The sequence below is a fragment of the Rhagoletis pomonella genome, unplaced genomic scaffold (assembly GCF_013731165.1).
Source record: "Rhagoletis pomonella isolate Grant_MI unplaced genomic scaffold, Rhpom_1.0 Rhpom_scaffold_00007, whole genome shotgun sequence".
Lineage (NCBI taxonomy): Eukaryota > Metazoa > Arthropoda > Insecta > Diptera > Tephritidae > Rhagoletis > Rhagoletis pomonella.
Genome location: NW_023458561.1, coordinates 70,434,841 through 70,449,665, shown reverse-complemented (window position 1 = coordinate 70,449,665; position 14,825 = coordinate 70,434,841). Strand labels below are relative to the sequence as shown.

The 14,825-nt window shown below is 33.9% G+C and overlaps 2 protein-coding genes across 4 annotated transcripts; both read right to left on the bottom strand.

Annotated features, from left to right (window-relative positions):
* Positions 1–401: 401 nt before the first annotated feature.
* Positions 402–7,455, bottom strand: LOC118743485 (snake venom 5'-nucleotidase). 3 transcript variants are annotated; one of them, XM_036476204.1, is made up of 8 exons: positions 7,331–7,452; positions 3,836–4,281; positions 3,675–3,761; positions 3,044–3,607; positions 1,372–1,706; positions 1,124–1,303; positions 809–1,054; positions 402–743 (listed from the first exon to the last, which is right to left on the bottom strand). In XM_036476204.1, the coding sequence occupies exons 2-8, from the start codon at positions 4,014–4,016 to the stop codon at positions 573–575; spliced, it is 1,764 nt and encodes a 587-aa protein (XP_036332097.1). In that variant the 5' UTR covers positions 4,017–4,281; positions 7,331–7,452; the 3' UTR covers positions 402–572. The 3 variants fall into 3 exon arrangements, with proteins under 3 accessions (XP_036332097.1, XP_036332094.1, XP_036332096.1); XM_036476203.1 differs by having other exon boundaries at positions 573–743; positions 7,392–7,455; XM_036476201.1 differs by lacking the exon at positions 7,331–7,452 and having other exon boundaries at positions 3,836–4,451.
* Positions 7,456–11,662: 4,207 nt separating this feature from the next.
* On the bottom strand, positions 11,663–14,343 carry LOC118743483 (conserved oligomeric Golgi complex subunit 7). Its single transcript, XM_036476196.1, has 3 exons — positions 13,785–14,343; positions 11,946–13,724; positions 11,663–11,884 (listed from the first exon to the last, which is right to left on the bottom strand). Exons 1-2 carry the CDS (start codon positions 14,268–14,270, stop codon positions 11,946–11,948), a joined length of 2,265 nt encoding a protein of 754 aa, XP_036332089.1. The 5' UTR covers positions 14,271–14,343; the 3' UTR covers positions 11,663–11,884.
* Between the last annotated feature and the right edge of the window lie 482 nt (positions 14,344–14,825).

The window sequence follows — 14,825 nt, the reverse complement described above, 5'->3', positions numbered from 1 at the left end:
AGCGTATACTTTTTTTGAATAAATGGAGGGATAAGTCTTACTGCCGTGTAACGGTATATTACTTCTTTTAATTTTCAAATTGTATGCTGTTTTGTCTAGTTTTATATACTTTGTAAAGCTTACATATTTCGTGTAGTCGGAACAGTATTGTACCTTTGTACTTATTTTTCAGGAAAATCGCGATGTGATATGCAGAGAAAAACATATTAAGATATTATAAACATATGAGCTTGTTTATACTTGCATACATATTTAAAATTTTTTACTTGTTAATTAATCTATAAATAAACCAAGAAAGGAAAAACAATAGTATTTAGCACTAGCTAGTGGCACCCTTCTGCGAGGCGTGGGGATAATTTTACCGCACCCTTAAATATTTAAAAATGTTTAAGAAATAATTGTTATCTCAATTTTTATATATTTTATAAGCGTAGAATGAAACATAAACTAGATTAATCTTTTGTGATTATGTTTCAATTGTATAAACTACTAAAGCAGGTATTCATAGCTAACATGCTTCATTTTGTACTAATATAAGTAAACTAATTCATAATTACTTTTACAAATTAAAATTACTCATCTTCAGCCTCGGTAATTACAGAATTCGTTACTGAAGTTCCTTTTCTCTTCAATAACTGATTATAGTGCTCTTCACTCTGAATTCGCACAATCCTCTCTTGTACGGTGGGAGCCAGTTCGCAGCTAGCTTGTTCTAAGTCCTCCAAGGAAGGTCGTCGTAGCATCTTAAAAAAAAAAAACGATACTTTATTTTGAATGCATTTGTTTAAATTTTTTGGAGCGTTCTTACCTTCGACGCTTTTGTGTTGGAAACGTCTATAGATTTAGCGTGATGTCCTACAGATAGCTTCCTTATGGGTGATGGCCCATTTAGATCAAGATTGTCTAGCATTTGCACCATGCTGTGCCGTCGTGAAAGCGTGACTAAGGATTGTCGATGTTTGGTTTGATGATCGCCTTTTTCGTTGCGTAGAGTTATCGCTTTGAAATGGTTCTGTATTGCAAGTCCTAGTTCCGGACTAAGATCCTCATCGATCTTTACTTATCATTTTACAATGTGTCGGCTAGTTTAGAAATCTTTTGAAATAATGTAAATATTACCTACCAGAATGTTAGCATTTTTGAACATAGTGAAACCATCGCAACCGTTATATATGTATGATTTTATACATAATTTGTACATTTGCTGTAAATCAATTAACTCATCTGCCACTCGTATCAATCGCGGGTCTATACGCTTTCCCGGTGGTTTAGAAGGATCGAAGGCAAATGCTACACCACTAACCTATAATATACATACATACACACATATAAAAAGTTAAGTGAAATTAGGGTAAACTAAGGAATACTTGCTTGAGGAAATCTGCCTTCTAATTTGGGGTAAGCAGACACAGCATTTTCTAAGGCTTCCCACAAACATTTTCCCGTAATTTCTACTAAAATCAGTGGATCCCGCATGGGGATAACATTCACCAAATCACGCATTGTAAACGGACCGGGCGGGTGTATTTGATCTGAACGAAAAGTGCCTGAGTTGATTATGACAATGTCCGCTCCGGTAGCCGCTAAAACAACATCACAAACCCAATTGCCCAGATTAGTTTCTTGGGTACGGATCACAGAAAAACGTCCTTCCAAATCCACGCTAAAGTTGCCCAAAACTTCAGTCATTTTGGCTTCAATAACCTCTAAAATAGTAAAAATACTATAAATATTTATACATATACATATGTATGTATGTACAGCTGCAAACACGAAAATAGCAAGTATTTAACTAATATTAAAACAATAAATCGGAGTATTTTCTTTCCCACATTTATACCAATTTAACAATATTTCAAATTAAAAATCATTATCAGTGCTTGGTAATTTTTTTACTTGTGGTTCGTACATTTTTTTATTAAAAAACTTCATTGAAATTGTTCTTTTTATTTTATAATAAAAATCACGAGAGCATTATTTGTTATTTTTTTCATTTTCTTATTTTGAATGCAATCTTGCGATTTAAAAATCAAATTCTAAAGAATGCTCTTTCCAAATAAATCTTTTTATAATCGCCAATTCCATGTGAATAAATTGTTCTCATAATTTAACATGCAAAACAAAAACAAATTGGGAAAAATTATTTTTGTTTTGCTTTATAATTTTTGGGAATATTTGTTCACATGAAATTCCTGATTCGTGATGAAATTCGTGAAAATTTACTTTTAAATTTCTCATCAGATTTTGCAAAAAATTTGGCTTTGTGGTTAGCGTATCACCATTAACTTCAACAAATTTCGAATTTAAAATTTCCAATGTATGCAAAAAATTTTAATTCGGCTTGCGCATAACGCCCTCCGATAAGCAATTAGCATAAGTATAATTTTGATCACTTTGGCCCTTATTATGAGCTGCATTCGATTTTCGATCTTCGCTGGCTATCGAAAGGAGAAAGGAATGTAGAGTGGAAGGCCTCTTGATTCCCAGGAAGGCCTTTCGGAAGGGCTTTTAACTCCTGAAATTATCTACTGGGAAGGGCGGTTCAGGATCTTGTGCATATTCTCTTGCATTTGCATATTCGTTGCATTTGTAAATTCACAACAATAAAATGCACACGGTTGCCATGCAATTCCAACCGCAAATCCAAGAACACTTCCACAACATCCTGAACAGCCCAATAATTTTTATCTGATAACCCCTGCATATTTTTGGTGTAGCACAGTGTAATTATTGGATCATGTTTTAAAAACACGTGCTTACAGCTGAAGCTACCTTAATTTCCCAAGATTTTAATTTTTACAAACATTGTACTGACTTACCAGATAATTTTAACATACTTTTTTATTTTATTTTTTTATTTTACTGTATACACTTTATACGGATTCATAAAAATCTACCATAGTGCTGCTATTTTCATGTTCTTAACTGTACGTACATACATACATTTCATTTTGCATTGATAACGGCCGATATGTAACGTGTGTACCAGATTTGTACACTTCCATTTCTGAAAATAATCTTCTGTCTAAAAATCTATACATACCTGAGTATTTGTCCAGCTCTTCTTTCAAGTCTTTATCTTCAACAAAATCCGAAGTAACATTTACTTGTTCAATGTTTACCACAACTTGACCATTCTCATCACGTTCCTTTTTTAAAATGATTTTTGAAAACTGGCGAAAATCTGTGCCTGACTTTACGATTTTCACACCATTAACTTCCTTGATTTCATACACGTGATCATGCCCACCCAAAATTAAATCTATACCGGGGCAGTTGGCCGCTAGTCTTATGTCATTTGGGGTTCTCATATGTGTCAATGCGATGATAATTTCACATCCCTCGTTACGCAGCTCAGATACTAATTTATTTCCTGCTTCGACGTAATCCGTATAGGTTACTTCGTTGGGGTCTATAGTGGGTAATGTTTCCAGCCACTCCCGCTCTACAAGTCCAATCATACCAATTAATATTTGATTGTGGCGCATGGCATGAGTTATCTTTCCCCCTCCAAGAGGTTTTCCTGTTTCGTTATCCACAACGTTAGACATAAGCCACGGAAAGGATGTATTTTTAATCAAATTGACTAGAACGTCCAGACCGTGATCTGCAAGTGGATTATAAAATCATAAATGGTAGTATGAAAGATATATATGCATATATACATAAATTACCGAAATCATGGTTTCCAAAGACAGCGCAGTGTGTACCAGTTTTTTTCAGCACCGGTATCATCTGTTCGCCCTGCGTGAACGTGCTTACTACATACATACATACGAATAATATTTTAATGTTAACGCTTGAATCTTTTTTTTATAAAAATAAGCTGTCTTACACATGCTGGGAGAGAAAATATCACCACTAAACAGAACCAGAGGCTCCAAGTGCGAGAAGGATTTAATTGCGGTGCAAAAACGTGCCGCACCACCAACTGGTTCCTTCCCGCAATTCGGCTCGACATTGTAAACGTCGTTATAATGTAATATAGTTAACGATTTATCATTTTTCTTAGACATTCTCAAGTTTCTTGCCTTTTCTAGTTCTCGTATTCTTGACTTGGAATAATTACGTCCAGTTAATAGTAGAGTTTGGCGCTCTAAACTTTGCGATTCCGTGAAAAATTTGCGTACGAAGAATGATAATTTTGGGCTCGCCACAGCTTTTAAGCTGTTTCTATAGTCTTTCGGCACTTCAGCACCATTCAAAACTAAATCTTTGAGCAACCCACGTGAACATTGGGAAACAGATCGTCTTCCAACTTGTCGACCTCGAAATTGGGAGCTGAAATTTGCGAAAAAGAAGTACAGATGTATGTACATATGTATGTTAACATTATTCCCAATAAAATGTATGTACATACATACATACATATGCTTCCAAAATATTTTGATATACAGTGGGGAGCAGAAATGAGTGATTTTGTGATTTTGTTTAACTATTTACAAGGTTTTTAAAGTTGAATTTTTTTTGTTTTTTTTTTGTTTTTTTTTCATAAAAATCTAGTTTATCAAACTGTCAAACTTTATACACAACTTAGAATTAAAAAAACAATTATTTAAAATTTTCAGCCACATCTTTATCAGAAAATCCCGAGAATCCAAAAATTGGTACTGTTACAAGTTGCAGGGCATCATTTTAACTCGACCTCCTCCCTGCAATTTGTCATCGTATTACGAACCCTATCATCGAAAAAGCAAAAGAAATTATTTTCGAACCTTTGCACCGGTGTACCGAATTCTAGCACTTTCTTTATTTTCATCCAACTTCACTGACTTAAAATTTTTTTTTACTTTTTCAAGAAACAAAAATTTTGCTGCTTGTGAATCTGGTAGCATGATTTTAGTTAAATGTCATAAACTTGTTAAAAGTCAAGTGTTCGGCTACAACAACGAATGTCAGTAAATGAAACTACCTTCCATGATAAAAATATAGTAAGGTAGAACCGCTGAGAGTCACTTTTAAAATTCTTGACGTTTCCAAACAATTTAATTTTAAAATTTACTCAATCTCAAGCAACAACAATTTCGAACAATTTCAATTTTTTATTTTCACTTTTATATGATTTTAAAATGTTGGCAAACTTCAAAAAAAAAATCATGGCCGACAAATTGAGAGAACGGTTCTACCTTGCTATGTTTTTATTATGCTACCTTCTATAGTTGCGATCCCGGACGAGTCCGGACTAGTCAGAAATAGTCAGAATCAGTCAGATTTTACTGGAAATCGATCCCGTACTTGGTTCTCTGACTATTGAGAGGACAACAAAGAGAGTAAATACGGTTCTCTCTCTGTCAGAAGTTACCAGTTTTAAGGCCGGTTGTTCAATGTCTGGTTATCACTACTTGCCGGTTAAACATCATTATCGACGATTTCGACAGCATGCATATAACATGTGATCGATAAAGCAGTCGTTGTATCTAACCGGAGCTTCTACCTCCGATTTGTGCTAATCAGACATTGAACAACCGGCCCTTAGTCCGAGAATTTTTTGCTGGTAAATTCTGGTAAATGTGTCAAACGATCAGCTGTAGTGTGTTTGGCAACCAAATTGTAAACAAAAGAAAAGTGCACTCTGCTAATTCATGTTGAAAAGTATTTAATTACTTGTTTAAGTGGATTCTAATGAATTCGAAAGTGTTTTTGGTTATTTACATGTGTGAGCTGAGTGTGTTTACATACAAAATAAGTAGAAATTTACAACCAAAACTTGGAGGTTATGTTGAAGTTGACAGAAGTTACCATTTTTGTACTAGAAGGCGATCCCGTACTTTTCAATGTTACTCTCTCGCTCTGAGCGAATTTTTATTTTTTGACAGTTTTCTAGTCAGAGTCCGAGGAATACGGGATTGCACCTTATTTTTGTATCAGCACTGTGGGTTTATTTTGCAGTAGCAAGTAGAGATGGGTGCGGGATATCGGGACCCACGGTACTGATTTCAAATTGGCCGGGATTGGCGGTATCGGGAAGGTCTGTGAAATTTTGCGGGCGGGATGGGACCTTTTCCCACACTCCCGATAAAACAGCAACCTTGGAAAATTCGGAAAATCTTCTTTAAAAACGATGTGTGAAATATGGACTTTTTTATCTTTTATTATTGGGACGAAAACGAACAGCAAAGCAAACAAAAAATCGGAAGATGCCAGATCTTTCATTATTCTTTTGTTATTTAAAATTATTTTGAAAGACATGTGAATTTTTCTTAAAGATGGATTTCGGGATCCACGGGTTTTGCGGTAAAATTCTGAAAAACTTCACTAAGGGCCGGTTGCTCAAAGCCTGATTGACACTAATCACCGATTAACATCGTTATCGACGTTTTCGGCTCCATGCAAATAACATGGTGTCGGTAACGTCGATAACGCTGTTTAACCGGGGATTAGTGTCAACCAGGCTTTGAGCAACCGGCCCTAAGGGCCGTTTACTCAATATGTGGTTAACACTAACCTCCATGTAAACATCATTATCGACGTGTTCGGCTCCATGCATATAACATGGAGTCGCTAACGTCGATAACGATGTTTTACCGGAGATTAGTGTTAACCAGACATTGAGTAACCGGCCCTTAAAAATTGAATTTCGGGATGAGCGGGATAAGGACTAAATTTTTAGTCCCGTGCCCATCTCTAGTAGCAAGGCACGTCTTTTGCAGGGAAGCCAACTCCTGGGGAATTCCCCCGATTAGCGGGCAATTTCAGTTTGCGTGGGGAATCGGGGAATGGACGTTTTTTGTGTGGAATTTCAACTCGTTCAATTCTAGTATAATAAAGTTTCAAATGGCCAAAAATTATCGCAGATTTTTTAGAATTTTTCAATGGGCTAAAAAACTCCGTACTCAACTTTTTTTTAAATAGTATAAATATAAAGTGCAATATTTGGATGCAAATTTGTACAACTTTCTTTACTTTTGCATGAGGTTTGGAACTCTTATTTTTGGGGTTGCCGGTGTTGTAAAAAATTCGCTGTACCTAATCTTTATTGGCTGACTGTATATGCAAATGAATGCATCACCCAGACATTTTCCCATACCCACTACATACCAACTCCTATTCGCGTATGTATGTATGTACAAACAAGAATGGGATGTATGTATGTACACGAGCTGCATATATTAAATATATCGATTTTTATATTTTAACACTTTTTGTTAACAATTTTTCGCGAACTAAACCAACGAAGCATGTATATACAGAAGGCAACTTGGTACATACATACATACATATGTAGGAGTATCTTTCACATTGTTTTTTTTTTTTTTAATTGAGGCACGGTTTTTATTTTGCTGGAATAACGACACTAATTTTGCTTTAATTTTCTATCAATGCTTCGTACCCTAGAATTTTGAATAACTAGCTTATATCAATGTGAATTATTTTCACTGGAAACTGAGTACTTAGTTGTGCAGAAAAGAAATCTATTTCCCATCACACTTCCTGTAAATTTACTTAGATGAAAATAACCTTACACTGACTTCCCATTGGCAGTCTCACACTTGTTTCATGACTTACTGCTTTTGTCACTTTACACAAGTGTTGCTTCTTTTGCATTTTAGGCCGTTCTAAATTCGCAATGTCAAAACTATGTGCGCAATTTTGTATGGGTATATCTTTGTGTATGTATGTATGTATGTATGTATGAATTGGCATACATATCTATACAATTGATTTTATTTAAATAGAAATTCATTTTTATACATTGTTATTAAAATTTAATTATTAAAATACATATAAAATGATTTTAAATTATATTCTGTTATTGATTATTTATTTATAAATATAAATAAAAAATAAATAGAGAAACTACTTAAAGTTGGCCCATATGCCTCCCAGCCAATTAACTTTATTGATGCAAGCGTAGAATAAAGAAAAAATATTTTGAAAAATTTTTTTTTTCCAAATATACATACTTCATGCATATATGTATATGTACACATGAGCATTTCCATTATGACGTGCGTGATCGTACGTACGCATAACTGAAATAAACCGTAATTTAAAACTTTTTTATTTTGACAGAGGGCTTAACTTAGCTCCTATTTAGCCCTATAATTGGTGCAAAAGATGATTTGGGCCAATAAAAACAGAAGTGGTTTTCGCGGCCAACATTTCAAGCGCCGATTTCAGCGAAACCTGAATATTTCAATGTGACTACTTTTATAATGTTGAACATTGATGTCTCTTAAAATTTGTCTTGATTTTACCCAAAAATTATTTATACTTTCTTAATTTAATTTTAATCAGTCGCACGGAACATTTTTTTCCATCGTAATACTTTTGTTTATATTGCTTTTAAACCTTTTAAACGAATTTTTAACGCAAATTAAACAGGAATTTTAGCTTAGGTTAAAAACATAGTGGAGCGGCGAGCATATCAAACGCTTTTTTCATAAGTGTATTAACCCGAAATTTCATATTTGTTAGAAAAGAGAAAAAAAACTTTTCTAAGCACTTTTCTAAGACGGTTTTTTAAAATATCTCGATCCTGGCGTCACCTAGCAAGACCATTTTTCGCAAAAATGTTTCGACTTACATACATACCATGGCGGCATTATACCAGGTGAAGGAATTAGAGCGAGGAGAAAGATTTTGACACTATCTTATTTGAAAAATTGCTTTTAAAATTTGACTATAACTGGCCGTCTCCATAGGATAAATTTTATTGCTGTCCAGCTCTCATTTTGGTCGCTAGATATAAGTTATATCAGTGGCGATATTTGTAAGGGCTTTTTATATCTTGATATAAGCATTTGTGAGAGAGCTTCTAAAACGTATTTTTGCCCGACTTAAACCCTTCAAAAATTTAGAAAATTGGCTATTTTACATCCAATTACATAATAACAAATATTTTAACAGAAAACAGATCAATATTTGCTTTTATATTCAAATATCAATAATGTTGCCGCCACGAAGTTTTGATGCAAATGAACAGGTACAGTATCGGTAATATCTATAGCACGCCATTTCCAAGTGGCTACGAATTACCGTTAATTTTTTAGAATTTTTTTTGTCACATTGGCTTCCATATAATGTATAAACTCAATTTATTTGTATATTTCTACAATTTCTGTAGAAAATACAAAGCATATTGAAATTCCAAAGTTGTAGAGAATTTCATTCTTCACAACTTTGATACCAAACTTTTTTTTTTATACGACGCTTAAATCGAGGCCGGGAACGTGCGAAACATAGCGATTAGCCAGAAAAATTAGATAAATTTGGTAGGAAAATTAAAAAAAAAATTTGTAACAGCGATTTTTTGATGCAGTTTACTTTTATTTGACACGTAGATGTATTCACGGTCTCGCCCCTAAATTTTATTTGGCAACAATCCGCCATCTTGGATTTGATTTTTTTTTTGGGTCTTTTGCTATTTGCAAGCATATTTTGCATTTTTCATAAAAAATTATTAAATACAAATATGTAGAGAATTTAATTTTTCACATTTTTTTATATAAAAGGTTAAAAAAAAACATTTTTTATTGTAAAAAATTAGCAAAAACTGCGAAAATTTTTTCATCGTCACGGATTTCGCCATATTTTGACAATTTCTGTTAAAAATACATAGTATATTGAAGTTCCAAAGTTGTGGAGAATTTCATTCTCCACAACTTCTGTGCCAAAGTTTTTTTTTGTACGACGCTTAGATCAAGGCCGGGAACGCGATCAGCATAGCGATGTACCGGATGCGCCGTTCAACACCTTCACCTGCTTTCAATTAAAAAAAAAAAAACCAAAACGTTGCCCGTGGAGTAGGCCTACTGGGGAAACCCCGTTAAAAAAAGCGCCGAAAAACTCTACCTCAGTGGTGGTGTAAAAATATGTTTTACGGCACATTCCGTACATCACTGTGTTTATCGAGTTCCCGGCCGTGATCTAAGCATCGTACAAAACCATGTGGGCACAAAAGTTGTGGAGAATAAAAAAAATTTTCGCAGTTTTTGCTACTTCTTTACAATAAAAGACGTATTTAAAAAAAAACCTTCTGTATAATAAATGTGGGAAATTAAATTCTCTACATATTTGTATTTAATAATTTTTTATGAAATATTCAAAATAAGCTTGCAAATCGCAAAAAACCCCAAAAAAACACAAAAATACAAGGTGGCGGAATGTTGCCAAATAAAATTTAGGGGCGAGACCGTGAATACATCTACGTGTCAAATAAAAGTAAACTGCATCAAAAAATCTCTGTTACAGTTTTTTTTTTTTAATTTTCCTACCAAATTTATCTAATTTTACTGAGATAATCGCTATGTTTGGCACGATCCCGCCCGTAATCAAAGCGTCGTAGAAAAAAAAATTAGGTATAAAAGTTGTGAAGAATGAAATTCTCTACAACCTTGGAATTTCAATATGCTATGTATTTTCAACAGAAATTGTCAACAAATGGCGAAAGCCGTGACAATGTAAAATTTTTTAGCAGTTTTTGCTAGTTTTTTACAATAAAAGTGCTATATTTAAAAAACCTTCTATAACTTAAATGTGGGAAATTAAATTTTCTACATATATGGATAAATTAAATTTTTACAAATAGAAGTAAACTGCATCAAAAAATCGCTGTTACAATTTTTTTTCAATTTTCCTACCAAATTTATCTAATTTTACTGGGCTATGTTCCAGGTACTTTACGTTTTGCAGGTTTTGTAGGATTTACAGAAAAAGCTGTTTTTGCCATTAATAAACCGTATGGAAGGTGGCGACCGGAAACGGCCTCCTGTAAAAACCTGCAAATCGTGAAGCACCTGGAACGCAACTAATACTTCCATATTAATGTATGTAGAACAGCTTTAAAAACATTTCCTTAGTAAATTTAAAACTTGTGTGCTTATCCTAAAAACGTTTATTTTTTTAATATCACCTTTTGCATTGATAACGACAATATTTATGTATTCGGGATGTTTCGATTGTCATATTTTTCACATTAGCAAATGGGAATGCGAATTTTCGGAATGCGAATGCGAGTGTTAGGAATAACATTTAATAAGCTATAATCAACTATAGTCATCGATTTTATTACTTAAAAATTTTGTAAATTATTAAAACATTGAACGAGTGCTTAACCTATACACTGTTTAAATCTAGTAGTCCACGTTCAAAAGGGGCATATACTTCCTCCCTGGAGAAGATTTGCAGTTTTGTAGCCCATTTAATTCTAATCTGATGAAGTGCAAGTTTCAATCCCGTTGATTTTTGAGAAGTTTTTTGGTTGAAGTTGTTTAACGTTTTGCCCTTACATATATAAAATGTGTTCGACATTTTTTTTTTATATGGAGGACATTGCCAGAAAAAGTTGCCAAAAATCAACCGGATTTTTTAGAAGCTCGAAACTTGCACTTCATTACAGTAGAATTAAATACGCTACAAATATATGTACAAACTAAAATTTTTTCCAAAGGTTCTGATTAAAAAGTTTGAAATTTTTGTGAAAATTTGCAAATTTTTTATAATTTTTGTACAAAGTTTGAAAGTTTGAAATATAAATTTATATGGTGTTTGTTGTACAGCCAGGTAGACTTTTATAAAAAAAAACCGACTTCAATTCTCATATAAAATTTTAAACCAAATTAATATGGGACCACCAGTGAGGTAACATCTTTCATTAAAAGAAAAAGAATTATAAAAAGTTATGCGGTAACATACAAAAAATAATAAAATAATAATAATATCCCGACAAATTGATAACCTTTCTCCTTTTTGTGATGTCGGTTAATAATAAACATAAAATAAATAGAAAAGAAATATCCGAAACTGACCAAAATATTGCACTCCTAATAATTTGTGGACAACTCTATGTGTCTAAGTCCCAATAGCCTTTCCATCAATACCGCAATAAAGACAATCGGAGTTTGAGTAACAGATGGCTGTAAAATAAGGTGTTTATAGTCACCTTAAAGATAGATAAATTAACTGCAGATGATGTACAAGTGGCACACAAATTGGTATAGTACTTATTGAGTTGAAACTATATTGCGCATTTGACGTATGGCTGTTACCAAGCGGGGCTCACATCCAGCACTCAATGCTAGGTAGTTTTCCGGTGCAGCTTTAAGTAGGATCAGAATTTGTGATAAATTAGCACTAATGGATAGTCCCAAGTCTTCTACTACACTCGATAAATATTCAATATCTACAGCAAACTGTTTGGAAGAGATAGCAGACAAGCTTTTTATTTGTAGAAGTTGAGATTGATACACTTGACAGCATTGTTCCACTACTAAGGACAATAAAATGTCGGCACACGGAACGGCTTGTGTATATTTTACATTACATATCTCCAGCCCTTGTTTAAGCAACGGCGAAGGCGTAAACAAAAGCGGCTCTAGATGCTGAGGGAGGGTTAGTAGGTATTGCCCAATTTGAGTAATGCATTCTTGTGGCGCGAAACTGAACTCTGGCATATTAGCTGGCATCAAGGAATCTGAAGACGGGTTAAGTGATGGTTGAATACTTAATAGATGTCCCTCTATTGGCTTTAGCAAAACGTTTAGAGCTATTTCATGAGTTTCCACGCAATGTATTTTAATTTGATCATAAATAAATGTAAAAAATATCGAAGACGATGCATATGCACTACTGCTTTCCATATTTTTTTTCTGGTATTTCTCAATGTTACTTATCAGTTTTTTTTGCTCTTGGATATCGTAGGTTTTATAAACAGAGATTTTGCAGGAACTGGTTGAAATTAGATTTTCTTTCAACTTACTCATGCGGATCTGTAGAGATTTTTCAAACTTTTGTAGTTTAATTTGAAAGTCTGCCAAGCATTGCAAAAGTGACATAGAACATTGTAGTGTTGACCAATTTTCTGTACCGTTATCTATACTTAGCGATATTTGACGTTGAGTTTTTGAGAAATTTTCCAGCATTTTTTTCAAAATTCCACATATTATTTCAATAAGCCTACACAGTCCTAAGTCATCTGTTATATGGCTACATCGCTCACATGCATCAGACAGCCAATCAAACATTTTTTGATTACAATTGTCCAAATGACGAACCGAATCCACTGCCGATGTTTGGCTTACTAATAATTTATCTACTTGAGTTGAGAGTTGAGTCTCTTCTATACGTGGATATTGCTCTATGAATTTATGGAAATATCCATATACAGACTGCAATAATTGGCAATGAGTTTCATATGACAATTCAATTTTCGACTGCTCTAGGAATGCCGTCAGATGCGCCATGAAAGTGTGATTCGCTTGTGCATACTCCTCCAGAAGCTCTAACCTCTCATTACATGCCTTAAGCAACTGTAATATGTAGCTGTCACGTGACGGTTGCAATGACGGTAAAAGTTCTATTATAACAATAACTGGCTGAATATTGCCTTGCATATTATGAAACACCTGTGCGCACCATTTTACTTGCTGATGGCAATGCTCTAATAAATAATTATAAAAAACTGAAAGAAAATGAGTTTGATTTGAGCTTTCTGCTGCTTGCATATCCAGTATTTGCTTCCATTTTTGTTGCAACGAGTTCTTTTGAACAGCCCGATAATATTGCTCAAGTTGTGCTACCCGTTGAATTCCAGAAAATATGCTTACGTACTGTTTAGTATGTTCAACGCTACCTTCAGAGAAACACTGAACAACGTTTGGAGAAGCTACTGCTTCTAGTCGATTCTTAAAATCTTCGACTTGGGCGAGTCTTTCTGCATGTCCAACTAATTGTTCTTGTACTTGGAGTGATTTTTGAAGACTTAGAAGTTTGTCGAATGCTCCCTATAAAATCTTTAAATTATTAATCTAGGAAATTATAAAATTTTATGTGTACATAAGTACCTTCAAGTTGTTGTGTTCGAAGCAATCTTCGAGCTCGCAAATTAGATTTCCCCATCCATCAGATTCCTGCAATGACTCCTTAGCCTTTTGAAGTTTAGTTTGTATCGTATTCAAACGTTCCAACGCTGCCATACAATCTCCAGTTTCTTCTTGAACATTTGTCATTTCTCTCCGCATTGCATGCATGCGTTTCTTTAATTCCTCTACCTCGGTTTGAAGCTCTAAAGCATCCTTGACCACCCGAGGCATGCCCGAGACTACTTTCTGACTTGTTTCTTCAACGGCATTATGCACTTGTTGTATATACAAGTGTAATTTAGAAACATTTTTGGCAATAAAATCCTTAGCAATGAAGTCATTATCATTACTCTCGGTCGGACCTTTTTTATCGATTTCATTTCCAATTTCCTTCAAATGTTTATTATAGCTTCCATTTATCCAATCAATTGCATTAAAACTTTCGTTGGATAACGCGGCTATATCCATTTTCACGTTGATTTTTGTTAAAATCTCTTGCGTACACAACAAATGTTTATTTTTAATACGTTGCTCCTAGGCAGTGTTGCCAACTATTCAGTTTCAAAAAGCACCAAGACTTGGGGAAGAAAGCGTTTTACCTTACTAAAAGCACTGATTTTTTTTGTATCAAAGGATACTTTTTTTCATTACAGCTTGTATTTAACAAGAGTAAAAAAATAAACGATATTTAGAAGTATAAATCAATACACAAAACTTTTTCTCATACTTACGAAGTAATACCGAAGTACTGCACAATAAAACTGGTATACCTCGAGAAAGAAAAATCTAATCGCAACAAACGAAAAAATTAATGTAGATCCTTTCAAATTCAGTGCTGCCACAGCTTTAAATATTTCATATTATTTCATGTTTTAACTATCTAGGAGAAATTCGAGTTCAGAAGAAAAGCACTAAAAAGGCACTAAACAATTTTTTTGGCGTTTTAATTTTCAAAAGGCACTAAATCTAGTGCTTAAAGCACAATTTGGCAACTATGCTCCTAGGACACAAAATACCTATCGA

What these genes read in the sequence shown, in the direction of transcription:
- LOC118743485 (XM_036476201.1), bottom strand. Translation starts at nt 4,370, where the DNA reads ATGTATGTATGTATGTACATACATTTTATTGGGAATAATGTTAACATA. An exon ending in AGAGCTGGACAAATACTCAG is followed by an intron (nt 1,707 to 3,043) that starts GTATGTATAGAT and finishes TTACTATTTTAG; the next exon opens with AGGTTATTGAAGCCAAAATG. An exon ending in CCAACACAAAAGCGTCGAAG is followed by an intron (nt 744 to 808) that starts GTAAGAACGCTC and finishes TTTTTTTTTAAG; the next exon opens with ATGCTACGACGACCTTCCTT.
- LOC118743483 (XM_036476196.1), bottom strand. Translation starts at nt 14,270, where the DNA reads ATGGATATAGCCGCGTTATCCAACGAAAGTTTTAATGCAATTGATTGG. An exon ending in TCGAACACAACAACTTGAAG is followed by an intron (nt 13,725 to 13,784) that starts GTACTTATGTAC and finishes AAGATTTTATAG; the next exon opens with GGAGCATTCGACAAACTTCT.